This window comes from Salmo trutta, chromosome 28, assembly GCF_901001165.1.
Source record: "Salmo trutta chromosome 28, fSalTru1.1, whole genome shotgun sequence".
NCBI lineage: Eukaryota > Metazoa > Chordata > Actinopteri > Salmoniformes > Salmonidae > Salmo > Salmo trutta.
Genome location: NC_042984.1, coordinates 14,468,567 through 14,494,547, shown reverse-complemented (window position 1 = coordinate 14,494,547; position 25,981 = coordinate 14,468,567). Strand labels below are relative to the sequence as shown.

The 25,981-nt window shown below is 39.7% G+C and overlaps 1 protein-coding gene and 1 long non-coding RNA gene across 3 annotated transcripts; one reads left to right on the top strand and one right to left on the bottom strand.

Moving 5' to 3' along the window:
• Positions 1–7,156: 7,156 nt before the first annotated feature.
• LOC115165574 (hepatocyte nuclear factor 4-alpha-like) lies at positions 7,157–13,959 on the bottom strand. Of its 2 annotated transcripts, none has more exons than XM_029718772.1 (10): positions 13,675–13,959; positions 12,015–12,189; positions 11,578–11,702; positions 10,848–10,954; positions 10,505–10,660; positions 9,284–9,371; positions 8,762–8,914; positions 8,294–8,530; positions 7,940–8,062; positions 7,157–7,448 (listed from the first exon to the last, which is right to left on the bottom strand). In XM_029718772.1, exons 1-10 carry the CDS (start codon positions 13,760–13,762, stop codon positions 7,306–7,308), a joined length of 1,395 nt encoding a protein of 464 aa, XP_029574632.1. In that variant the 5' UTR covers positions 13,763–13,959; the 3' UTR covers positions 7,157–7,305. The 2 variants fall into 2 exon arrangements, with proteins under 2 accessions (XP_029574632.1, XP_029574633.1); XM_029718773.1 differs by having other exon boundaries at positions 11,608–11,702; positions 13,675–13,954.
• Positions 13,960–18,172: 4,213 nt separating this feature from the next.
• On the top strand, positions 18,173–24,879 carry LOC115165573 (uncharacterized). Its single transcript, XR_003870201.1, has 2 exons — positions 18,173–18,925; positions 24,263–24,879. It is a non-coding gene; the product is annotated as an uncharacterized LOC115165573 (long non-coding RNA).
• The last annotated feature ends 1,102 nt before the right edge of the window (positions 24,880–25,981 follow it).

The following is a 25,981-nucleotide window of genomic DNA, read 5'->3' as shown; positions in this document are numbered from 1 at the left end:
CACAAAACACGATGCCACAGATGTCTCAAGTTTTGAGGGAGTGTACAATTGGCATGCTAACTGCAGGAATGTTGAACAGAGCTGTTGCCAGAGAATTGAATGTTAATTTCTCTAGCATAAGCCACCTCCAATGTCGTTTTAGAGAATTTGTCAGTATGCCAACCGGCCTCACAACCGCAGACCACGTGTAACCACACCAACCCAGGACCTCCACATCCGGCTTCTTCACCTGCGCCACCCGAACAGATGATGAATCTGAGGAGTATTTCTGTCTGTAATAAAGCACTTTTGTGGGGAAAATTTTGTGGGGAAAAACTCATTCTGATTGGCTGGTCCTGGCTCCCCAGTGGGTTGGCCTAACTCCCAAGTGGGTGAGCCTAAAGCCTCTCAGGCCCACCCATGGCTGCACCCCTGCACAGTCATGTGAAATGTATGCATTGGGGCCTAATGAATTTATTTCAATTGACTGATTTCCTTCTATGAACTGTAACTCAGTAAAAAAAATTTTTTACCCAAATCTTTTGGGGCCCAAATAAAATCACTCGCAAGCCGGTTTTGGCCCGCAGGCCGCCTTGCTGACTCCTACCCTACACAGATTGAGCCCATTGAATTGAACGCTTGCTTTACAACTGGTCTTCTTGAGGCTTCAATGGACTTGTCAGATAAATGATAAATAGATACAGTTGAAGTCAGAAGTTTACATACAACTTAGCCAAATACATTTAAACTCAGTTTTTCACAATTCCTGTCATTTAATCCTAGTAAGAATTCCCTGTCTAAGGTCAGTGAGGATCACCACTTTATTTTAAGAATGTGAAATGTCAGAATAATAGTAGAGAGATTGATTTATTTCAGCTTTTATTTCTTTCATCACATTACCAGTCGGACAGAAGTTTACATACACTCAATTAGTATTTGGTAGCATTGCCTTTAAATTGTTTACATTTACATTAACATTTAAGTCATTTAGCAGACGCTCTTATCCAGAGCGACTTACAAATTAACTTAGGTCAAACAATTCGGGTAGCCTTCTACCAGCTTCCCACAATAAGTTGGGTGAATTCTAACCCATTCCTCCTGACAGAGCTGGTGTAACTGAGTCAGGATGTAGGCCTCCTTGCTCGCACACACTTTTTGAGTTCTGCCCACACATTTTCTATAGTATTGAGGTCAGGACTTTGTGATGGCCACTCCAATACCTTGACTTTGTTGTCCTTAAGCCATTTTGCCACAACTTTGGAAGAACCATTTGTGACCAAGCTTTAACTTCCTGACTGATGTCTTGAGATGTTGCTTCAATATATCCACATAATTTTTCTTCCTCATGATGCCATCTATTTTGTGAAATGCACCAGTCCCTCCTGCAGCAAAGCACCCCACAACATGATGCTGCCACCCCCATGCTTCACGGTTGGGATGGTGTTCTTCGGCTGGCAGGCCTCCCCCTTTTTCCTCCAAACATAACGATGGTCATTATGGCCAAACAGTTCTATTTTTGTTTCATCAGACCAGAGGACATCTCTCCAAAAAGTACGATCTTTGTCCCCATGTGCAATTGCAAACCGTACTCTGGCTTTTTTTATGCCGGTTTTGGAGCAGTGGCTTCTTCCTTGCTGAGTGGCCTTTCAGGTTATGTCGATATAGTACTCATTTTACTGTGGATATAGATACTTTTGTACCTGTTTCCTCCAGCATCTTTACAAGGTCCTTTGCTGTTGTTCTGGGATTAATTTGCACTTTTCGCACCAAAATACGTTCATCTCTAGGAGACAGAACGTGTCTCCTTCCTGAGCGGTATGACAGCTGCGTGGTCCCATGGTGTTTATACTTGCGTACTATTGTTTGTACAGATGAATGTGGTACCTTCAGGCGTTTGGAAATTGCTCGTAAGGATGAACCAGACTTGTGGAAGTCTACAAAAAAAATTCTGAGGTCTTGGCTGATTTCTTTTGATTTTTCCATGATGCCAAGCAAAGAGGCACTGAGTTTGAAGGTAGACCTTGAAATACATCCACAGGTACACCTCCAATTGACTCAAAGGATGTCAATTAGCCTATCAGAAGCTTCTAAAGCCATGGCATAATTTTCTGGAATTTTCCAAGCTGTTTAAAGGTACAGTCAACTTAGTGTATGTAAACTTCTGACCCACTGGAATGGTGATACAGTGAATGATAAGTGGAATAATCTGTCTGTAAACAATTGTTGGAAAAATGACTTGTGTCATGCACAAAGTAGATGTCCCAACCGACTTGCCAAAACTATAGTTTGTTAACAAGAAATTTGTGGAGTGGTTGAAAAACAAGATTTAATGATTCCAGCCTAACTGTATGTAAACTTCTGACTTCAACTGTAGACCATAGCCTATATTGAATTGTCGCTGTTCCATGCTCCTGAACATGCCTGTAAGATAACACTACTCCAAAAATTTGACCACAATAACTGTAACGATCATCATAGAGAGGGGACCAAGATGCAGCGTGGTACATGTTCTTGATTATTTATTAAATCAAACAAACACTCGAACAAAAATAACAAAGGGAAACGAAAGTGCACAGTTCTGTCAGGTACAGAAACACAAAACAGAAAACAACTACCCACAAACACAGGTGGGAAAAGGCTGCCTAAGTATGATTCCTAATCAGAGACAACGATAGACAGCTGCCTCTGATTAGGAACCACACTCGGCTCAAAACAAAGAAATACAAAACATAGAATGCCCACCCCACACCCTGACCTAACAAAATAGAGAAATAAACCGTCTCTCTCAGGTCAGGGCGTGACAATAACAAACTCATAGTAGGCCTATTGTGAGAAATGGAGGCGAAGGGGGAAGCGGCAGCGATAGGCTACATACAACATGCTGGAAAAAATTGTTGGTTGAGTGCACCTATGATGAAATGCCTAGTCCGTAACCCATCATAAAAGGCATTAATAGTGAGGAAGATATCACTGACTTTTTTTCTTTACTCAAGAGGAAATATTTGAGAAGCTTTGAAGTGAGGCGCCTGCTTTCTTTCACCTCTATCTGCAATTACTTTATGACATTTTATCAGCCTGAAGAAACACACCTCTTGTACTAATTATCCTGACCATGCACTGCCACGTAGGCCACAGCTTGTATCATTCGTCACCCACTTGCCACACACTGGTTGAACCAAAAACATTTCCACATCATTTCAATAAAATTAAGTTTAATCAACCTGGAATTGACGTTGAATTGACATCTATGCCCAGTGGTCAGACATTAAAAAACAGCCAACAAGCAGTTTAAACTGGTTTTGAAATGTCACTCCAAATCTTTAGCCAGGGTTAACCTGTCCTTGATAAAGAAACATTGGATATCATTATGGCCATTGGTTATCATCCATGTTACAATAGCATAATCATTGAGAAATACTAATCTTGATTGTAGGCTTCATCTTCATAATCATAGCTTAGTTATAACTCAGGACAGTAAAATGAAGATAACAAACCATCTAGTTTGCTCATTCACTTAACTTGTACAATATTGACTTAGCCAGCAAAGTGTCAGAGTGTAACAGGGGAAGACCTCTGAAATAATGTTAACAAAATGTTATATTTTTCCTCTTGACATAAGGGTTTACCAGAAGCTATCCTGCTACATTTACAGTTAATCTCCTGCAGTTTAAGGTTGCATATCCTTTTGTACATTAACGTCTGCTCTTATTGAAATAAAGCACAGTACAATGCAATGTAAAAATAAACCTTGACATTTTATTCATCTTCACATTGAAAGGTGAAACATATTGCCCATCTTTGTGGTACAAAGTGGTACAGATGATAAGGCACCATGTATTTTGTCATGTAGTTATAATACCGTCACAAAATAACATTCTATGGTAAAAAAAAAAAACACTACAAGGTCTTTACAGTAAAACTGAAGAAAAAAAATGGAATGGGTAAAACATTCTGAATTCATCAACCTGTGAATGCCTATTGCAGGATAAATCAATGTTAAAGTTTACATAACTGGCCATACATGGATTTAACATTTTACTTTATGGGTTGGTTATGAAGGCTTCTTCTAACCCATTGCTTTCTACTACATGTAATAATATGATTAAATTATATCTTTACATTAATATATATAGTTTATAAATCCCAAAATGGATGTAGCAACTACAGATTGCCCCTTTAAGTCTATCAAAAGTGTGCGAGTTTGAGCATGTGTCCATTAGGACTATGGATGTCTTTTTTTATCAGCATGAATTAGATTGATTAATAAAAGACCCACTTTTATTCCATAGGCTGGGATCAGCAGTATGCAGCTGTTGCAAGAGCGCAATTTTCACTGGCTGTCCACTGGTTTCAAAAACAATGATTGATCAGCAGCTTAAACTTATTGAATTCAATCACTATTGTGTTCAAATATACATTTAGATTTGTGAACAGCCATCCAACAACAACCACAATCCGTAAGGCGCAAATAGCTAAATGAGAGAGCAGCAGTGTGATTCACATCAATGCGCTATGTAGATATCAATAATGAATTATATCCGTATCGCCGTAGACTACACCACTGCTGTCATCCTTACCTCCAAGCATTTATTCAAATGTCATAATCTATGGATGCCAACAGCAGTCAAACACGTTTGGTGTGTCATCATATTGGTCTCTGATTTGTGGTCAGACTCACTCAGGTGGAACAAATTGAAATGTGCGCCTTTTTTCAATGCTGATAAGAATGTCATTGAGAAAACAGAGGTGTCAAATATTTTTTTCGCAAACATCCTTTCTGAAGAAATCATCTAGTTTTTCCAAAAGTAGCTGTAATCTGATTGCAATATTTTTGCTTGTAACGTAACGGGTTACAGGTTTTTTGTAATCCCTTGCAGGTAACGGATTACATGTAATCCGTTACTCCCCAACCCTGGTATTAAATTAACTGAACTGTTTTAATTCAAACATTTAAGCGTTTTACTACACAACTAGCGATTTCCAGTGCATATAGACAGGGATATCTTAAACCTTGATTTCAATGCAACACAACTGTCATACAGCAAGTACAAGATAACTTTAAAAAGCTAAATATGTCCTTTCAGAACCAATTGACTGCCTATCATACCTGTATATCTCCATCTGTCACACAATTACATTATTTAAAAACATGATAATATCATTGTATTCTTATTTCTGGGTACAAGTTGTGAGTGACTATATCAGTCAACAGGACTTGTATTGCCATTGACAACAATCTTTAAAATACTGTGTAACACCAACATCATGATCTGCCTCATCACAGATATAAGGCCTGTTTGTAACATTCATACAATCTAAATGTGATTAAGAAAACCTATCTGACATGTATACAGTTATATTTTATTTACCAATTCATAATTTGAACTCTGTATAAAGACATAGATAACCTGTACAGCTACAGTACCAGTCAAAAGTTTGGACACACCTACTCATTCAAGGGTTTTTCTTTAATTTTACAATTTTCTACATTGTAGAATAATAGCGAAGACATCAAAACGTTCCACCTACTGTATTTATTTATTTATTTTGCTCCTTTGCACCCCAGTATTTCTATTTTGCACACTCATCTACTGTCAAATCTACCATTCCAGTGTTTTAATTGCTATATTGTAATTACTTCGCCAACATGGCCTATTTATTGCCTTTACCTCCCTTATCTCACCTCATTTGCTCACATTGTATATAGACTTATTTTTCTACTGTATTATTGACTGTATGTTTGTTTTACTCCATGTGTAACTCTGTGTTGTTATATGTGTCAAACTGTTTTGCTTTATCTTGGCCAGGTCGCAGTTGTAAATGAGAACTTGTTCTCAACTAGCCTACCTTGTTAAATAAAGATGAAATAAAATAAATAAATAAAAACTACGAAATAATACATGTGGAATAATGTGTAACCAAAAAAGTGTTAAACAAATTAAAATATATTTTATATTTTGAGATTCTTCAAAGTAGCCACCCTTTGCCTTGATGACAGCTTTGCACACTCTTGGCATTCTCTCAACCAGCTTCATGAGGTAGTCACCTGGAATGCATTTCAATTAACAGGTGTGCCTTGTTAAAATTTAATTTGTGGAATTTCTTTCCTTTTTAATGCGTTTGAGCCAATCAGTTGTGTTGTGACAAGGTAGGGTGGGTATACAGAAGATAGCCCTATTTGGTGAAAGACCAAGTCCATATTATGTCAAGAACAGCTCAAATAAGCAAAGAGAAACGACAATACATCATTACTTTAAGACATGAAAGTCAGTGAATGCAGAACATTTCAAGAACCTTGAAAGTTTCTTCAAGTGCAGTCACAAAAACCATCACGCGCTATGATTAAACTGGCTCTCATGAGGACCGCCACAGGAAAGGAAGACCCAAGGTTACCTCTGCTGCAGAAGATAAATTAATTAGAATAACTGCACCTCAGATTGCAGCCAAAATAAATGCTTTACAGAGTTCAAGAAACACACATCTCAACATCAGCTGTTCAGAGGAGACTGCATGAATCAGGCCTTCATCGTTGAATTGCTGCAAAGAAATCACTACTAAAGGACAGCATTTGGCGCTTAGTGGGACTATCATTTGTTTTTCAACAGGACAATGACACAAAATACACCTTCAGGCTGTGTAAGGGCTATTTGACCAAGAAGGAGAGTGATGGAGTCCTGCATCCGATGACCTGGCCTTCACAATCACCCGACCTCAACCAATTGAGATGGTTTGGGATGAGTTGAACCGCAGAGTGAAGAAAAAGCAGCCAACAAGTGCTCAGCATATGTGGGAACTCTTTCAAGACGGTTGGAAAAGCATTCCAGGTGAAGATGGTTGAGAGAATGCCAATAGTGTGCAAAGCTGTCATCAACTATCTTGGTTACTACATGATTCCATATGTGTTATTTCATAGTTTTGATGTCTTCACTATTATTCTACAATGTAGAAAATAGTAAAAATAAAGAAAAACCCTTGTATGAGTAGGTGTGTCCAAACCTTTGACTGGTACTGTTTGTTAAAGAGCATACTGTATCATATTGTCCATGAATGAGGTTGTTCTAGCCGTTTGCAGTTTCAGCTTGATACTACATGCAATAATATGAGTAGGCCTACCGTAGGTATTGTACCTCAGGTGGGGGTTAGTTTACTAATGTATCCCAACTGTACAGTACACTCCTGAGATTTTTTGAAAATATGTATTTCTCACATGTGAGAATTGTTGTTGCACCTTTATACTGAGCATGTTTATAGAGAAACAGAGATGCTAGCGAAGATGGTAAAATTGTAAATGCTTTGTTGGATGGGTTTGTGGGGTCCAGTTCTGTGTTAGATGGCTTCTTGCTTGGTGATGGTGAGCTGAGGGATGGAGATAGAATGCTTGGGCACAGTGGCTATAACCCCTTGAGCCATCTTATAGTGTTCTGAACTGGAGGCTGTGGGAGGAGAGGGGATTGGGGTTCCAGGAGTGGCTGCAACAAACCAGAAATAATCAATTAGTGTAAGAATTCACTAAACTATGCAGCTGGTCAGGTTAACAAACAAATCAACATATTTACCTTGTGGCATGACATTACTTGAAAAACGTATACATATATTCAGACAAGGAATAAGTACGCTTGTGAAACTTTCTGAGGGCATTAAAAATGTTAATAAAAAATAACAGACGTTTTCTTTGACAAAGTAAGCCTGATTAGTCTCTCTGAAAAACTTCTTAGTGGATTATTCTGCCAAGCTTGTGTGTCCTTCCAACTACCTGACTCTGTTGCACATGGCAGTGGATTGATGCCACTGAGCTCATCGTTGGTTGAGAATCTCAAGCGTTTTTTGTCTAATTTTGGGGTCAGTGTCCCGGACACAGCTTTCAGTGCTTTTTAATCCAGAACTAGGCTTAATCTGTCTCTGGGGAACCAACAATTAGAGTTGGACATTTGGGGTCTGGCATGTAGTTATTGCTACTCACAGATTTGGCCATTGTGGATGGAAGTAGCCATGTTGCTTGAAACGATGACATTGTTGCTGAGGTGTTCTTGAACCAGATGTGGATGCAGCGAGTGAGGTGTGTGAGGTGCCTCATTAGCAGATCCTGATGAAAACAACACAACATACACCAACCCCCCAAACAGTTAATTTCGTCCTTCACTGTCCATTGGTAATAGAGTATGATAACCAACTAGATTCTATCCTATTGAAGATTGTAAACTTCACTAGCCAATAGAACTCACGGAAAGTTGTTTGTATTAAATTATTTTGGCATTACTTTTGGCAATAGATTGAAACTTTTTAGTTTTTTTGTAACAATATCAAGATGTCTAACCTCCTAAGAGCATTTCTTGGAGCAGGTTGTCAATCTTGGCCATGCCAAAGAGTTTGACAAACTGAATCTGTTCGATCATCTGCCAGGTGATGCTCTGTAGTGTGGGCAGCAGCAGGAGCAGCTCTCCAAAGCGTCCCCGGGAGTCATACTGCCGGTCGTTGATGTAGTCCTCTAGGCTGACCTGAACCTGGTACCGCATCCGCTTGATCTTACCTGGGTCACTCAGACCTTTGGCATCTGGAGCAGGAGAGAGTAGGCATTTGGTCAACAGCTTGGTCACTCACTGTCTGGACACGTTGCTCATATAACAGGCATTCTTAGTCACTTGTTTAGTTACTCACTGGTTACATCGTTTTTTGTTTTGCAACATAAATGTTACTGCCCTAGAATGCTTCATATGATGTCTCACTGTTTGAATCAGATGATAGGCTGTTCATTCTAAAAGTGACGTTGTGTTCCATGTAATACCTGGATCGAAGAAAACAATGGCTTTCAAACAAGCATATTCATTGTCGTCTATCTGGAGTTCCTGGAAGGACAGCACTAGCTCGTCCAGAATCCTCACTGCTACCCGGCACACTTCCATCTCCGGGCAGTTCCGGGGAATAATGTGGTCATTTCCTATAAGGAACAGAAACCAATAAATGTCATGTATACCGAATCACTCTGTGATTTTTCGACGATTTTGAACCCCCTCCCAAACAAATATCATATTGCTAGCATAACTCTTATATAACTAGTCTATTATATTACATAACTATTATATGACATGATGTAATTATAATAATAATATTACTTTGGTGTGTGCTTATATTTTTACAAGTGTGTATCAGTTACCATATGCATGCGTTAATTGGAAATGTGATTTTTGCATATACCAAATCCACCTGAGACACCCTCGGAGAATGGGGTCACGGCCAGGGTCTACCATTATTAATGATGACCCAGGAGCAATTAGATGGTGTACAGTAGCTAATATCTTGACTTTACCTAGTAACAGGAGGTCCTTGTACAACATAGACCTCTTTGCAGCTCCAATCAGAAGATTCTCTCCTGCATGGGCTCGCAGCAATGCCACCTGAAATAAAGGAAAGCCTTTTCATTATTAATCACTGGGCAAAAACTGGTTGAATCAACGTTGTTTGCATTTCATTTTAATTAAAAAAAATGTATGATGTTGAATCCAACGTCAAAAACCGATTGGATTTGAAAAAAGTCATCAACGTAAGGGATTTTTTTTTTTCATAGAAATGTTTACCGAAATCCAATGACATGGTGAATTTTTGATTTCACGTTGAATTCACATTACTTGACAACTCAACCAAATGTAAATCCAAACTACAGGTTGAACTGACTGACGTCTGTGCCCAGTGAGTAGCTTTAACCTTGAAGCTGTCTTGCAGCAAAACACAGCCTCTGAACTTCTCTATGAAACAATGCATTTTATTTTTTATTAACTTTTTATTTACCTTTATTTAACTAGGCAAGTCAGTAAAGAACAAATTCGTATTTACGATGATGGCCTACACCGGCCCAACCTGGACGACGCTGGGACAATTGTGCGCCACCCTATGGGACTCCCAATCACGGCTGGTTGTGATACAGTCTTGATTCGAACCAGGGTCTGTAGTGACACCTCAAGCACTGAGATGCAGTGCCTTAGACCGCTGCGCCACTCGGGAGCCCCAATTTGATAAGACATGGGAAATATTACATCACTTCTGCCACTCATACCTAACCATTAAACAAGTAACTTTTCATTCCACCCTTAAGGTCACTGAAGAGCTAACCAGAGATTCTCACAGAGAGAGAGTCTAGTAAGTGTGAAGATACACCTGTTGGATCCCTCACTAATTCAACATCAGCAAATCAGTTACCAAAGCCCTGGTTGTCACGGTGTTAATGATTCTGGAATAGTTCTGATCAGAGATACAACTATCAAACTAGCTCATCATATTCTAACTGGATTTGGAGGTCATAAAACAGCAGCAGCACTCCATACTCAAAATGCTGAGTGAAGAGCTTTATATTCCCAGGACACATAGCTTCAAGATGTTATTTTGAAGAATCCCAATAATGTCATTATCAGACCTGTTTCTGGCCTTAAATTGCATGCTTTTTAGTCCAGGACAAAACAGCCCCTAAAGTGCAATAACCCTGAATGAGAGTAGTATGGTTTAGTCTAACCTGTTAAATCTAATGCAACCTTACCTGGTCATCCAGGGGCAGGTCACAGAAGGCAGGGATGTACTTGGCCCATTCCACCAACACCAGCAGCTGCTGTTTCATTGATTCACACACATCTGTGATGGTCGCTATCTTTTTTGTCCTGATGTCACCATTCAGTATAGGTCCAGGTGAGGATATCTACACATACAGAATTAAAAATGAATGAGTCTCCTATATACTCATAGCCAAATTATAAACATAATTTATTTAACCAAAATAAATTAAATTCCATTCCATTCTATTCAGTAAAACCTCTGGGGCAATTAAAAATGAGTTTTAAATGCTTACATGATTTCGATCGAAAAGCCATATCCATAGGCCTTACCTGTCTTGAGAGTACATCTGCCTGGATAAGTGCATTGATAGATGGTAAACTGCTGTCTTCATAGCTAGATCTCCTAGTGCTGATTCTGTCTCTCTCGTTTTGTACAGCTGAGAAACAATAGAAACATAAACCGCGGCTATCAGAATAGAATAAATACTCTATTGTTCACTAGAAATGGTTTAGTCAGGACTGACTCCCCATTTTCTCAGACACACTCTAACTCACTTCACAAACCTACAAAGTCATTCAACTCAAATATGCCATTCCATATGCAGTCGAAAAAAAACATGTAATAAACGGTGCATAGACTATCTGACAGTCATTCACAGTTCCTAGTGGGTTATTAGCATTGACTCAGAACAGCATTGGGAGAAAACATTCTCCCAGGGCTGATGTGTTTATTAGTATTTGTGGCTATAACTCCCTCACAGAAGTTTTCGCTCAGCATAAGCTGGTCATAGAACTCAGTGAATCACGGAGTGAACATTAACAAAGTGCTGCTCTCGTGGCTCTTGCAACATATCCTACTCTGAGCCATGAGCAGTCCCAATGACTCTGCTCCTCTCTACAGCTCTACGATAGGGACTAGTTCTAGGATATACCTTACCAGAGATGATTAAATCATAACTGCTAGTGTCATCAAATTGTGTAGAGACTGAGTATAATACGTAATAACACAATATGGCTACATAGGCCTCTCTCAATGTTGTCATTCTTAAATTCTAATTACCATTTGAATGAAGTTGAATGAATTGTATACCTTCTTTTTTCATGCCAGCTCGAAAGCATTTCTTCAATCGACAGTATCTGCATTGATTCCTCTTGTCTTTGTCCACAATGCATTGTCTGCTGAACCTGGGAAGTTAGTTTGAAGAGGGCTTGATTATTAAGGGCTTATTGAGTAGATTGCAGTTAGAAGACTCTTGTTGAATATGCCAGTGCTATTGCAACCTACTGTAGAAGGTTGAAATCTATTGGTTATCACTTTCTCTCAAGGCCTAGCTACATCAGTTTGATATTGCAACTGTCAATGAACACCCCATCTATGTACAGGTACTGTATCCCAATCCCAAAACTTGTTGAATTTAATAGTATTTTATTGTAATTGCCCAAGGATATGATGGTCACTGTCTTTGCTCTTGTGTGTAATATTGGCCTAAACCTCACCTGCATGAATACATGTGGTTTTTGCGAACGCTCCGACGGAAGAAGCCTTTGCAGCCGTCACAGCTGGAGGCCCCATAGTGTTTGCCCGTGGCCCTGTCCCCACAGATGGCACACAGGGTGCCCGCTCCGAGGTGGTTGGCTGCATTCATGTTGGCACTCTCAGCCGGCGAGGAGTCTGAAGCAACAATAGATAAAGACATATTTTATACAGTATATTTTAGATGTGCGTATCACCCTATGCGAGTATGGAGTGAGAGATAGAGAGAGATATTCCTTATCAAGTCAGGGGCTCTTTGGGCCATCAATGCTGGACATGAGACAGAGGATATGTGCAGTTATGTGATCCAAAATCAAAACGAATAGATATTTATGAGGGCTATATAAATTAATTAAATAATGAATTGCTATGTTGGTGGAAGATAACCTGAGCGAGTGTAGGGATGGATGTTATGGAAAGACTAGTGGTCAACAGTTTGAGAGAACTAGAGGAAAGGTCATTCATTTAAATCATTTGTTACTTTAACCAGAATGATTTTCTACAAAATGTGAAAAATGTATTCTTTTTTTTTACTCTTAGCTCTCTCAGTCCTCATTTATCGACTAATATAATCAATATATTGACTGAATATAACTTAGAGGGACAATAGTGAATGACCTAACTAACTAACCAACATACTTTCAAAGAAAACAGATATTTTGATTCATTTCATTTCAAAAGGTGAGAGCGACATTGATTGGTTGACTGCATCAGGTGATTACATTAAAGTCAGTGGCATTGCTGGTTACTCTTATACTCTTATACTCTTATACTCTTATACTTCACATTAAGTTACTCTTATTAATACCTGTGCAGTAAAGCTGTAATTAAACTAGTAACAAACAACACACTGTATTGTATGCTGTTTAAGTATCATAAAACAATTGAATTTTGTGAGGATTAAACAGTACAATAATTAAGGCATATCAAAGATGATATTGGCCATGCAATGTAATTGTCTTTCAAGGGTCATTGCTTTTTCATCCTGCGAGGAAGTTGTTTCATTTTAGAATCAGGTTCACAGCCAAACGTCATGGGAGACTAGAAAGGACAATTTCTCACTTTCAAAAAGCATATATCATGCTGTCACACAACTCTGTGAAATGTTTTTCTCATTTTATGGACCTCAAAATGCATAACATAGATGTAGGTAACAAGAGAGAGATGTCCATGTCTCTTAAATCACTATCGCATAGTATGAATATCTATTCGTTGTAATTCTATCTTAAGTGAAATATGACCACTATACCATAACAATCTACATGTTACAACAGGAGAAGGTAATTCTCTACCAAATGGTTGTTTCACCACCAAATTATCCAGATGCATTGGGTGTATTGTGCAAAACCCCTGAATGTTTTACTACTGCAAGAAGAGGGGATAATATTATCAGGAAAGAAGCACATTATCATCCATCAGCATCCAATACAAGATGGACAACTGACAGCTGCTCTTGATAACAACAACTAAAACCCTCCGTCCACAACTGACCTGTCCAAAAGTTTAACGTATGGGTGGTCCTGGGAATCAAACCCACTATCCTGGTGTTCCATCCTCTACCAAGACCAGTTTAATAGCTAAAAGTCTCAAAGTTCAACCAGGTAATGTTTGACTCTGACTCACCTGAGCCCATGGAGAGCACTTGCATGTTTTCAAACTCCAGGGTGGTGTAGGCTGGGTCCAGGGCATCGCTATAGTCTGCCATATCCATGTCTACTAGTTCTTTGGACAAACAAATTCCCTCTCAGCTACCTGACAGTGGGGAAAAAAGATTTGTCCAAGAGGCGAAGTGCCCCCCCTGCACCCATCCTCCCCCTTCTCCCATATTTGGCCAAGCTCCTCCTCATTAAGGTAGCTAGAGATACCGCTGAGTATGCGATGGGGACAGTCTCTCCTCCAGAGCTCCGGAGGAGGAGGCCATGAGGAGCCTGGTTGTGACTGACGGGAGGAGCCTCCTCCCAGTTAGGCTGCTAACCAGAGGAGGGGTGGGGTGCATGTCAAGTTGATATTTAACTAGACTCCTCTATTGGTGTATCACAGTTGTTTTTCTCTCAAAGATAACATAACTTGGAACTCTCAATCTTTTTCCTTCTCTCTCTCTCCTCCCTCTCTCCTTCCTTCTTTCTCTTTCCACCGTGCTGTCAGTAATAGATCAACGATTATACTATGAGAGACATAAAATGTTGAATCTCAGCCAAATCATTGTGCTTTACTTGCTTGACATCACCTCTTGTTGTTTCCTGCCAGTTTAAACCAGTTGTCCTTCAGATAACTGAATGTCTTTGACCAAAAAATTGGAAGCTCAACTTGTAGGCCATCCAAAGAATGCCAAGACACTCTTTTCCCACGCCTTCAGCACCAAAAAAGCATCTTATCAAATGGATTCTTATTGCAATCTGAAAGCACACCGATTATTTTAGCCTTCTAGCTAAATGTCTTAATCAAATGTATACTCAGCGTGAAGAGAGGTGCAGCTCAACAGGAAGTAATGCATTATGAGGGGGCCTGCCAACACTCTGGATTCAGACCTACAGTACCAGTCAAAAGTTTGTACAAACCTACTCATTCAAGGGTTTTTCTTTATTTTTGCTATTTTCTACATTGTAGAATAGTTGTGAAGACATTAAACTATAAAATAACACATATGGAATCATGTAGTAACCAAATAAGTGTTAAACAAATCAAAATGTATTTTATATTTGAGATTCTTCAAAGTAGAAACCCTTTGCCTTGATGACAGCTTTGAACACTCTTGGCATTCTCTCAACCAGCTTCATGAGGTAGTCACCTGGAATGCATTTCAATGAACATGGATTTTCTTTCCTTCTTAATGCGTTTCAGCCAATCAGTTGTGCTGTGACAAGGTAGGGGTGGTATACAGAAGTCCATATTATGGCAATAACAACTCAAATAAGCAAAGGGAAACAACAGTCCATCATTACTTTAAGACATGAAGGTCAGTCAATACGGAACATTTCAAGAACTTTGAAAGTTTCTTCAAGTGCAGTCGCAAAAATCATCAAGCGCTTTGATGAAACTGTCTCTCATGAGGACCGCCACAGGAAAGGAAGACCCAGAGTTACCTCTGGTGCAGAGGATAAGTACATTAGAGTTACAAGCCTCAGAAATTGCATCCCAAATAAATGCTTCACAGAGTTCAAGTAACAGACACATCTCAACATCAACTGTTCAGAGGAGACTGCGTGAATCCGGCTTTCATGGTCGAATTGCTGCAAAGAAACCCCTACTAAAGCAATGGACATTAAACAGGTGGAAATCTGTCCAAATTTGAGATTTTTGGTTCCAAACGCCGTGTCTTTGTGAGATGCAGAGTAGGTGAACGGATGATCTCTGCATGTGTATTTCCCACCGTGAAGCATGGATGGTGGTGTGATGGTGCTTTGCTGGTGACACTGTCGGTAATTTATTTAGAATTCAAGGCGCACTTAACCAGCATGGCTACCACAGCATTCTGCAGTGATACGCCATCAGATCTGGTTAGCGCTTAGTTGGACTGTCATTTGTTTTTCAACAGGACACTGACCCAACACACCTCCAGGCTGTGTAAGGGCTATTTGACCAAGAAGGAGAGTGATGGAGTCCTGCATCCGATAACCTGGCCTTCACAATCACCCGACCTCAACCCAATTGAGATGGTTTGGGATGAGTTGAACCGCAGAGTGAAGGAAAAGCAGCCTACAAGTGCTCAGCATATGTGGGAACTCCTTCAAGACTGTTGGAAAAGCATTCCAGGTGAAGCTGGTTGAGAGAATGCCAAGAGTCCAAAGCTGTCATCAAGGCAAAGGGTGGCTACTTTGAAGAATATAACATGTATTTTGATTTGTTTAACACTTGTTTGGTTACTACATGGATCCCTATGTGTTATTTCATAGTTTTGATATTATTCTACAATGTTAAAAATTGAAAAAATAAAGAAAAACCCTTGTTTGAGCAGTTGTGTCCAAACTTTTGACTGGTACTGTATTTCCAAATGTAATATGTCTCTGGTAAATCTCAGTTAATTATTTCGTAATAAACAAGGGAAATAACTATTGCTGAAAATAACTTGTTGCCTTTATGCAAAGGAGTTCACTGTTTCACAAAATGCTGTACGCACGTTACATACCAAAGCAGTGTGACCCAACTCTTCAGAAACTTGCTCTTTAACGTCAAATTGAAGGCTTTTAGAGCATTTTTTGGTCACTAATGTCATTGGTTTGTGATGGTAGGAGCCTAATGTCATTGGTTTGTGATGGTAGGAGCCTATGTTTGTAGGACCGCATTGGGATACGTTCAAGTAACGTATTAGAAAGCTTCCAGCAGGATTAACAATGTAAAGTGGCTTAACAAGAATTTAAGAATAGAATGCACTGTCAGAAAAGTATTATAATACTCTAAAGTTTACTATTATATGTTCATAAAATGACATTAAACATCGAATACAGTCGAGTATTAACTCGAATACAGTAAACATTTGTTTCCCCGGCCTGTAACGCAACTGATTTTAGAAGAATAAATGTTGCAGAATACGCAAATAAGGTGGCCCCACTGCATGAGTAAATGTGCCATGGTAAACAGTAGTGTTGTAATTGAAGAAGGGAACGTGCCAGGACACTACAAACCACAGGTCAATGATCTAGGGTTCACCGAGACCTCAGAGCAGTTAAACGCAGGCTGGTGAACTTGAGAACCACCCACCCAGAGCATATAGGATTCATAAAATAAAATCTCTCCTTCCGAGTTTACCATCGTAACATTCCTGTGGTTAAGTCGGTCACTGTGATCCGCCTGAGAGTGTAGAGTAGATCAAATATTGACTAAAATTGATCCAAATCATATCAGAAGCCAATATGGGAGACACCATCTTGATTCATGTTTGGTAGAATGACATTATCCAGGATAACCTGTTAGATGGATGAAAACAAGTTTAGCATCACAAACAAAACGGCACCAAAGTACCTTGTCTTCTTTAAACTTTAGAGAGGAATATTTGTAACCAATAACAAAATGTTTTATCAATGGATGACAAGAGGTGGTCAAATAGAACATACAACTAATCTAGGGCCTCGCCAGAGCTTCTGGGTGTCCATGTTTAATAAGCCTGAACAGAGGTCATTACATTGTTTGCTTCTCCACATCTTAGGTAGACATAGACTCTAGAGGAACGCCTCTCAAGTGCCCACATTTGCTCATGTTTGCTTGAGCACCAAGGCAGTAATGATCACTCTATTCCCTATATAGTGCCCTATGGGCCCTGGTCAAAAGTAGTGCACTAGGGAATAGGGTGACATTTTGGACACCTACATAGACTCTGTTGGAGTGCCCTTCAAGGGCCCATATTTGCTCATTCACCACGGCAGTAATGATGGTGAAGCTAGAGGGAAATCTGTGTGATGGAATAAAGAGAACGAGTCACTTAGAACAAGTCTTATCTCCATAGCCATTAAACTTCTTTATTATCGCCAGCTCACGTCTTCATTTTCTGTGAACTCCTCCAAGAGCAATCATATACTGCTCCATAAAGTGTAATCTGCAAGGTTAAGACTTTCTTAATCACACTCAGGCAGTGACAGACTGTTCACGTTTAGAAAGATACTGATAGAAACATTTTGGATCATCACCTTAAACTCACATAACGTTTTAGTAACTGATTTTGATTTTTATCACGATTTACATGTCATTTACATAATGATAACAGGATAACATGTCATAGTACTCAAAATATAATCTTGAATTATAATATATAATCTTAGTAACTATTTAATTTGTCATGTTTTTGCAAATCTGGAGAGTTCTATCATATCAGGTTGTATGTTTAAGCAATAAGGCCCTAGTGGGTGTGGTATATGGCCAATGTACCACAACTAAGGGCTGTTCTTATGCACGATGCCAAGCGGATTGCCTGGACACAGCCCTTAGCCATGGTATATTGGTCATATACCACAAACCCCCAAGGTGCCTCATTGCTATTATAAACTGGTTACCAACATAATTAGAGCAGTAAAAATACATGTTTTGTCATACCCGTCGTATACGGTCTGATATACCACGGCTGTCAGCCGATCAGCATTCAGGGCTCAAACCACCCGGTTTATAATTAACATTAGTCCCTGTTTAATAGGTACATTCCCATAGCGCACACATTTCCACCAGCTTCCAGAGTATCTTATCATAGAGTAACCAGAGAAGCCTCCTGATTTAACTAGTTCACTTTAGTCTGTTTTAACACGGGACCAGACCCTAACACAGCCACCAGAAGACTAGACCATTGCAGTAACATGCAGTCCATAAAACTCCAAAAGTGAAATGTCTTCTAGACAAATAGTTTGTTTCTGTGTTCTCAACAAGATGATTAATATTTGTTATTAAGGGTTAACATGACATAACATGTTCCCTCATGCTCCCGTTTGACACAGTCAGTCCTCGTCATACACACCTGAAGCAGCCATGTTGATGTGTGTATGACGTCTTCATGTAAGTTCTGTCCTGTCAGTATTATAATGAGTCACACAAACAGCCCGGGGCTAAAAGTCAAAAGACTGACTTCTGATGAGACCTGATGTAACACTAGTGTAATTCTCCCCTTTGAAACTAACTTCAAACTCCAGTTGTGAACAAAGTCCTGTCTGTCTTCTGAATAGGAATCTGAATAGTCCGACCACTGACCAAACTCCATCTGTTAACCACTGCCTATTTGTACCTTCCACTGAATGACTTTTTCATTCCACACGTCCGATCCCATTGGAAAGAGCTACTGAAGCTAAAAGAGAATAAGTGGAGACAACAACTGGAGGAAAACCAAGAGTCAATGATATTTGGAATATACTGTATGGGAAAATATTTATTTTTAGGAGAGCTCCAGCACAGGGCACATGTGAGTGTTTATGATGTGTGTATTCTACACTGTTGTAGATGTTGATAGGATGAATGAAAGAAGGACGGAGACATTAACAATGTGCTTGTTGCAGCATACTTGAGGCCAGTGTTGAGCCTGCGCTGCTCTGTATGTCTGTGTGTGTTAGATGTAGGAGATACCATGTGTGTAGTAGTAGTGTCATGGCAGGCGAAGACCTTGTCAACAGATGATAACTATCTACAAATCACACAGCTTGTGCAACTGCAAGCCCCTTTGGCTGACCAGCGGTAATATCACTGTGTCTGTGCCGTTGGAAAATTGTTGACTTAATGTGTTAATGTTGACATTTGTTGAAATTATTCTTATTTGCTGTTTTTGTCGTTGCTTTGGTTTTGGTAATGCAATTGAAATGTTATGTTTACTAGTGAAGGTAATTATGTTGACTTGATACCCCTTCCCCCTGTTTTAGCTAGCACTGACCGACACCTCCTGTAGATTGTTTGGTAAAACAGCTGTCAGTAAGAAAATAAGCTGAGGTGAAATCAATGCTTTGACACAACCATTTTGTGCAAATGTCTGGAACAACATTGAATCTAAAACTTGCAGTAGTAGTAGACTCTCAAGCCTTGTTCAGACTGTAGGCCTCAATGCTTTGTTTTTCAAATCCCTTTTGGAATACTGACTGTCCAAACAGCAAGTTACAAGTGAACAAATCAGATGTGTGTGTGTTCAGACATTTGCTGATGGCTACGCTAGTTGTCATAGTAATGGTGGGTGTGTGTGTGGTGGCGTTGGCTGATTGGTGATGGTGATCCTGCTTCATCTCACTCAGAAGATGTTGTGCAGCAAGCTAAGGTGGCAATAATTCCTGCCATGGAAGTTTCCTAGTTGCTTAGAATGTTCGAAATCATAGTGTAAGAACTTTTATAGCCTCAAAGGATAAGATGATCCAACATCCAAAACGAGTCATTTTTGGCTAGTCACAGCAGTCAACTAGCTAACTAGCTAGCTGTTTAGTTTACTAGCACATTCACTCATTTGTTTGTAAACAATTAACAAGCTATTTAGCTACCACACTTTGTTGTCAAACTGTCAACAGTGTAACTAGCAATCGCCAAGATATGCCTAATAAAAGTCTAAAAACACTTGAGGTCAAATAAATCCGATTTGACCGTTCAAACCCAAGTCACATGGCCAGGAATCAGATTTGTATCTGATTTTAAACCACCTATGAAGGTGGTTTGAAATTTTCATTGAAATATCCGATTCCATGTGCTTTTTGGCTGCAGGAAAATATCAGATTCTAATTTAGCAAATAATGCCTGCGGGGGTGTGGTATATGGCCAATATACCACGACTTAGGTCTGTTCTTATGCACGACGCAACGAGGAGGGCCTGGATACAGTCCTTAGCCGTGGTATATTGGCCATATACCACAAACCCCTGAGGTGCCATATTGCTATTATAATACTGGTTACAAACAGAACAGTAAAAATAAATGTTTTGTCATAACCATGGTATAGGATATCATTTACCACAGCTTTCAGCCAATCAGCATTCAGGGCTCAAACCCTCCAGTTTATAATCGGATTTCAGTCACTTCAAACTGCCAGTGTGAACAAGGCCTACACAGTAGGAACATGTTACTTACATTTTGTTCAGAGGGCCTACATTAGGCAGCTTTTAGTCTGCCATCTCAGAACGGAACAGAAAACAACAGAGAGTTATGATTGAGGCACCAATAGTACATTTCAGAGCTCTCTATAATTCTGTCCTGAGCTTTATCCCTTTATTTCAGAGTGGCCCTTCCACTTAGAACGAGCTACAAAAGGACATAACACTGCAGGAGCTCGTCTTCTTGAATGAGTTCGTCTTCTTGAATGAGTTCAAAGCTAGGCTCAAATCTATGGTGGACAGTTTAGTGGGGTCTGTCAATGTTTTGACCCCTAGATGCAACACACCTCCCCAGATAATTATTGCCTGTTCAATGTGTAAATGTAGGTTTTTACTCTGTAGTGCTTTGTGCTTTAGGGTGTAATTATATTTGAATCGCTGCGTGATGCTATTTTGGCAAGGTCTCTCTTGAAAAATAGGTCTCTCTCAATGATACTAACTTGGTGAAATAAAATAAAATCTTTCATTCAAGTACAGAGGAGGAAACCAAAAGCAAAAGGCTGCTGTGTACTACTGTCCACGGGATTGACCTTTCAATTACTCTCAATTTCTCAGCAAATTAAGGTTTAGGGTGCCATACAAAAACATGCAGTTTTACCAGTTTTAACTATTCACAAATCCAGGACTCAACTCCTCCTTGTGGATTTACAGAAGGAAAAAGTGAATATGCATACATCTTCATATGAAAAACATCTGAGATTGTTAAAATAGTTATCTGAAACAACTGAAATATTCTCATAGTCCTGACCCATGACTGTTTGGTCTAAGGGCAATGATAAAGTTCTAGGGCCTAAATTTGCTCACCCTCCATAACCCCAAAATTATTGGGCAATAAAGATATTTTAATAGTTGCCGTTAAAATAAGTTGTGAGGGAATATGCTACACTTTGTTTGTAGATAACTTTCAACAATCAAGGATTTGACATTTAAAACTTAGACTACCACTGGGATATTTTCTTACACACCCACCCCTAATTGTTTTTTCACCGTGCAGGAGGAAAGCTCAAGTAGCCCCATGTCTGTACACTAAATAAGTAAACAATTGCATCAATAAACATTTAACCCAATGCTCCACGTAAATCAATCACAGTGTCTTGATAAAGCCCTTTAATCATTAACTGCTGTTTTTGCTGAGAATTCATTTTGCCTGCTAGCACAAATCCTATCTGTCAGCAGACCGCATGGCCGGTTAACACTCTCTCTGCTGCTATAGGCTCTCCCATGATCCACCAATCAATATCAAGAAGGAATCACAAGACACTATAAGCCAAGGAATTCAACCTCATCCTAAATCATCATAATAAAATAAAATGTAATACCTATGTAGCAGCAGAAGCTGGACGGCAGCTGACATTGGTGCCGCTTTCATAAACTCTGCTATTTGCCTTCTACAGATGTAGGATCTTAATTTCATCACCCTGTTGCAGGAGAACGTTCCTGCAATGCAGGACATTTAAAACTTGTAGTGTATTTGAGGTTTAAAAATGCTTCTGAAAATTGTAATTTCCACTTAGAAATTTCAGACTTGATTTTCCCTTATGAAAAATGTACCAACCCTTACAAAAATGTCCATCAATTATAATCCACCTAATAATTAAAATGTCCTGTTTCTGCAGGATTATTTTCCGAATGTGTTAAACTGGCTCAAATTAAGATCCTACATGTGTATATAACCTTCTTAGAGGACAGTTTCAACACATTAAAAAACTCAGTGGCCCCATTATGAAGTTCATCACCCTTCTACAGTCTACTGACTGAGCTTGATGACTGGCAACCTCTCTGCTACAGTCATCACTCTGTTTGAACAGTTCAACCATATGGAGAGTTGAAAGAGGATGTTCAGATAGTGATCTAAGTATTAAGCATTAAGATGAATGAGGAGGTAGATTTCACAGGCTGACCCGTATAAGTGGGAATGGAATCACTTGGTAGCAGCACCACCTTGTGGACAAAGGAGGCATTATCCTATAGTTTTTGTTTGTAACAGTTTCCCAAAAAGAAGACAGGTCTGTGACAAAGTAAACTCTCAGAGCAAATGAATGAATCTGCAGTTTTCCCAATTTTGTATGAATAGACTCAAGATAAAAGATAAATTGATACACATTAACGATAATACATGGTTTCATTTGACCTTTTACATTACCAATATGGCCTTCCATATTAAAAATACTATATTATACTATGGTTTAAATACTGTAGCATTACTATATTTACACACTATAGTATTTACTGTAGTGTTTTTGCAGACTTAACTGTAATATTTACTATAGTGTTTTTGTTTTATTATCTTTGACATAGAAGTGGAGGCTTTCTCCTTGAGGAAACCTACTGGGGAAATACTAAAAGAGCAAATTGTCCATAACCTGTCAGTAGGTAGGTGTGTAGGACTGGGGTCTGAACAGCTAATTCAGAGATTCTGCTCTTTCTATAACTTGTACACAATATACTTATGGGTGGCACAAATTCGGATACGGGGCAGGGAATGGGCAGGGTATATGCAAATAAAATACTGCAGTATTAACTATATTTAAAAAAAAGTTTAGTGTTTCTGCGGACTGTACTGTAGTATTTACTACATAGTTTTTTCTCTCTCCCAATAATACTGTAGTATTTACTATAGTATTCTACAGTATACTACAACATTGTATAGTAAGTAATACACATGATCGATGGATACTACAGTGTGTAGTATAGTATTCTACAGTTAACTACAGAATTCTATAGTAAGTACTGTAGTACTCTATCGTAAACTGTAGTATTTTTTTCATGTGGGCTACCACATCAATATGTATCTATAATAGTGTGTCTATTTTCAGACACAGCTAAAATTATCATATTTTTAAGTCAGAAAGCATTAATTCAACTAACGAACAACACAAAACTTTGTTCTGTGAGCAGTCCGTCTGCAGCTTTACTTCGGCTGCTCTCAAAACACAGTCCCATCCCACTGTGCACTAACGTCAGTTCAACGTCTAGTTTTGATTTACATTTGGTTGAGTTGTCAACTAACGTGAATTCAACATGAAATCAACAAAAAATGTCACCATGTCATTGGATTTACGTTAAAAGTTAAAAGATGAAATGCCTTTACGTTCATTACTTTTTGCAAATCAGTTTTCCACGTTGATTGAATGTCATCACATAGATTTTGTTTTGGGGGGGGTTGAAATTACGTGGAAAGAACGTTGATTCAACCAGTTTTTGCCCAGTGGGATGGTTTAAAAAGTAAACAGACAACAGAGTAGTTTGTTGTGTGGTGGAATAATCTACTGCATGAAATCCCTCTCTCTTTCCACCAGCTATGTAAAAGTATGTGTAACAGGGTAGTAGTCAAAATCTATTGTACAGTTGTATTCTGAGAGTTATAGTACTAAAGTACTACAGTTATAGTACAACAGTCATAGAATTACAGAATACTTCCCCGTGACATGTGTTTCTGACTGACTGTACATATGTAAGATCTTAATTTGACCATCCTCTTGCAAGAGAACTTTACTGCAATGCAGGAATGTTTTTAATTGTAATGTATTCAAAGTTTAAAAAGTATTCTGAAGTTAGTAATTTCCACTTTCAGACTTCCAATTTTAATCTTGGTTTTCCCTTGTAAAAAATCTATCAACCCCTACAAAAATGTCTATTAATTATAACCCACATAATAATTCACATTTCCTGTTGCTGCAGGATTATTTTCCTGATGTAGCAAACTGGCTTAAATGAAAATCCTACATCTGTACCTGGAGTGGTGAGGTGACCATGCAGTGAGTGTTCCATGTTCCTCTCCATACATCCTCCTGACTGTGGATAGCTGAGCCCTGACAGTGACCAGGCCCAGGGACCAGACCATATGCCCATCAGCCTCTCTCTCCCCTCTCACCGGAAGCACGCTGCAGTACTCACCCAGGCCTGGCCTGAGCAGAGTGAGGGTGAAGGAGTGTGTGTGTGAGGGAGGGAGAACAAGGGGGGCTGTAGCCGGTGGGGATGTAGGGCCATAAGCCATTCACCGATCCCTGATGTAAAATGTGTGTCCGTGTGTGTGTGCGTGCGTGCGTGTGTGTGTGCGAGCCAGAGGCTGCAGCCACGTGACCATGAAGTGGCAGCAGGGATAATCCTATAATGCCTGTCACAATGAGATTTGATTGGGGTCTTGAACACTGGGCTTCATAGTGTCAAGTGTACAGAGTGTGTAATGCCCCATCCACGCACACAGCTTATGGGGATCTCTGCTGGGTTTAATACTAAAACACATCTAGACCGTGTTAACTCATTATAGCAGTTGAGTCCAGCTCTTCATTGAAAAATAAATTCCAAACTCAATATGAGTTTTATAGTTAAAAAATATGAGAAAAAGTTTCAGCATGTAGCCTATCCAAGCATAGAGAGCAGTTATGAATAGCCAAAGAATGACAAATGAGATGGTTTAGAGATAATGAATGGAGAGAGACAGGATGTGTCTGTCTGTGCTCTAATGCATGAGTCTACTGCACCAGATCAGAAAACTCTCTCCACCTTAGTAAGGTATTTATCACGTTATTTGAAAAGGCAAATGCTTTCCAATGCCCTTTATGCCAACACTGTCACTATATATGAGTCATATACTGCATCTCCTAAATTCAGACTTAATCTTCATCTCAAATGGCAGATCACTCCTGTCCAATCCCAATCCAGGAAAATGTTATGAGTTAATGCCATAGGTCAGACGTCATATGCTTCTGAATGCCCACCCTATTCCCAATATAGTGCACTAACTCTGGTCAAGTAGTGCTCTATATACTGCAGGCAATAGAGTGCCATTTCAGACGCAGCCCAGGTAATGTCCACCAGGGACCAGAACTGCAGGTAATGTCCACCAGGGACCAGAACTGCAGGTAATGTCCACCAGGGACCAGAACTGCAGGTAATGTCCACCAGGGACCAGAACTGCAGGTAATGTCCACCAGGGACCAGAACTGCAGGTAATGTCCACCAGGGACCAGAACTGCAGGTAATGTCCACCAGGGACCAGAACTGCAGGTAATGTCCACCAGGGACCAGAACTGCAGGTAATGTCCACCAGGGACCAGAACTGCAGGTAATGTCCACCAGGGACCAGAACTGCAGGAAATGTCCACTAGGGACCAGAACTGCAGGTAATGTCTACCAGGGACCAGAACTGCAGGTAATGTCCACCAGGGACCAGAACTGCAGGTAAAGTCCACCAGGGACCAGAACTGCAGGTAATGTCCACTAGGGACCAGAACTGCAGGTAATGTCCACCAGGGACCAGAACTGCAGGTAATGTCCACCAGGGACCAGAACTGCAGGTAATGTCCACCAGGGACCAGAACTGCAGGTAATGTCCACCAGGGACCAGAACTGCAGGTAATGTCCACTAGGGACCAGAACTGCAGGTAATGTCCACTA

What these genes read in the sequence shown, in the direction of transcription:
- LOC115165574 (XM_029718772.1), bottom strand. Translation starts at nt 13,762, where the DNA reads ATGGATATGGCAGACTATAGCGATGCCCTGGACCCAGCCTACACCACC. An exon ending in CAAGGACCTCCTGTTACTAG is followed by an intron (nt 8,915 to 9,283) that starts GTAAAGTCAAGA and finishes TGTTCCTTATAG; the next exon opens with GAAATGACCACATTATTCCC. An exon ending in CATTGTTTTCTTCGATCCAG is followed by an intron (nt 8,531 to 8,761) that starts GTATTACATGGA and finishes CTCCTGCTCCAG; the next exon opens with ATGCCAAAGGTCTGAGTGAC.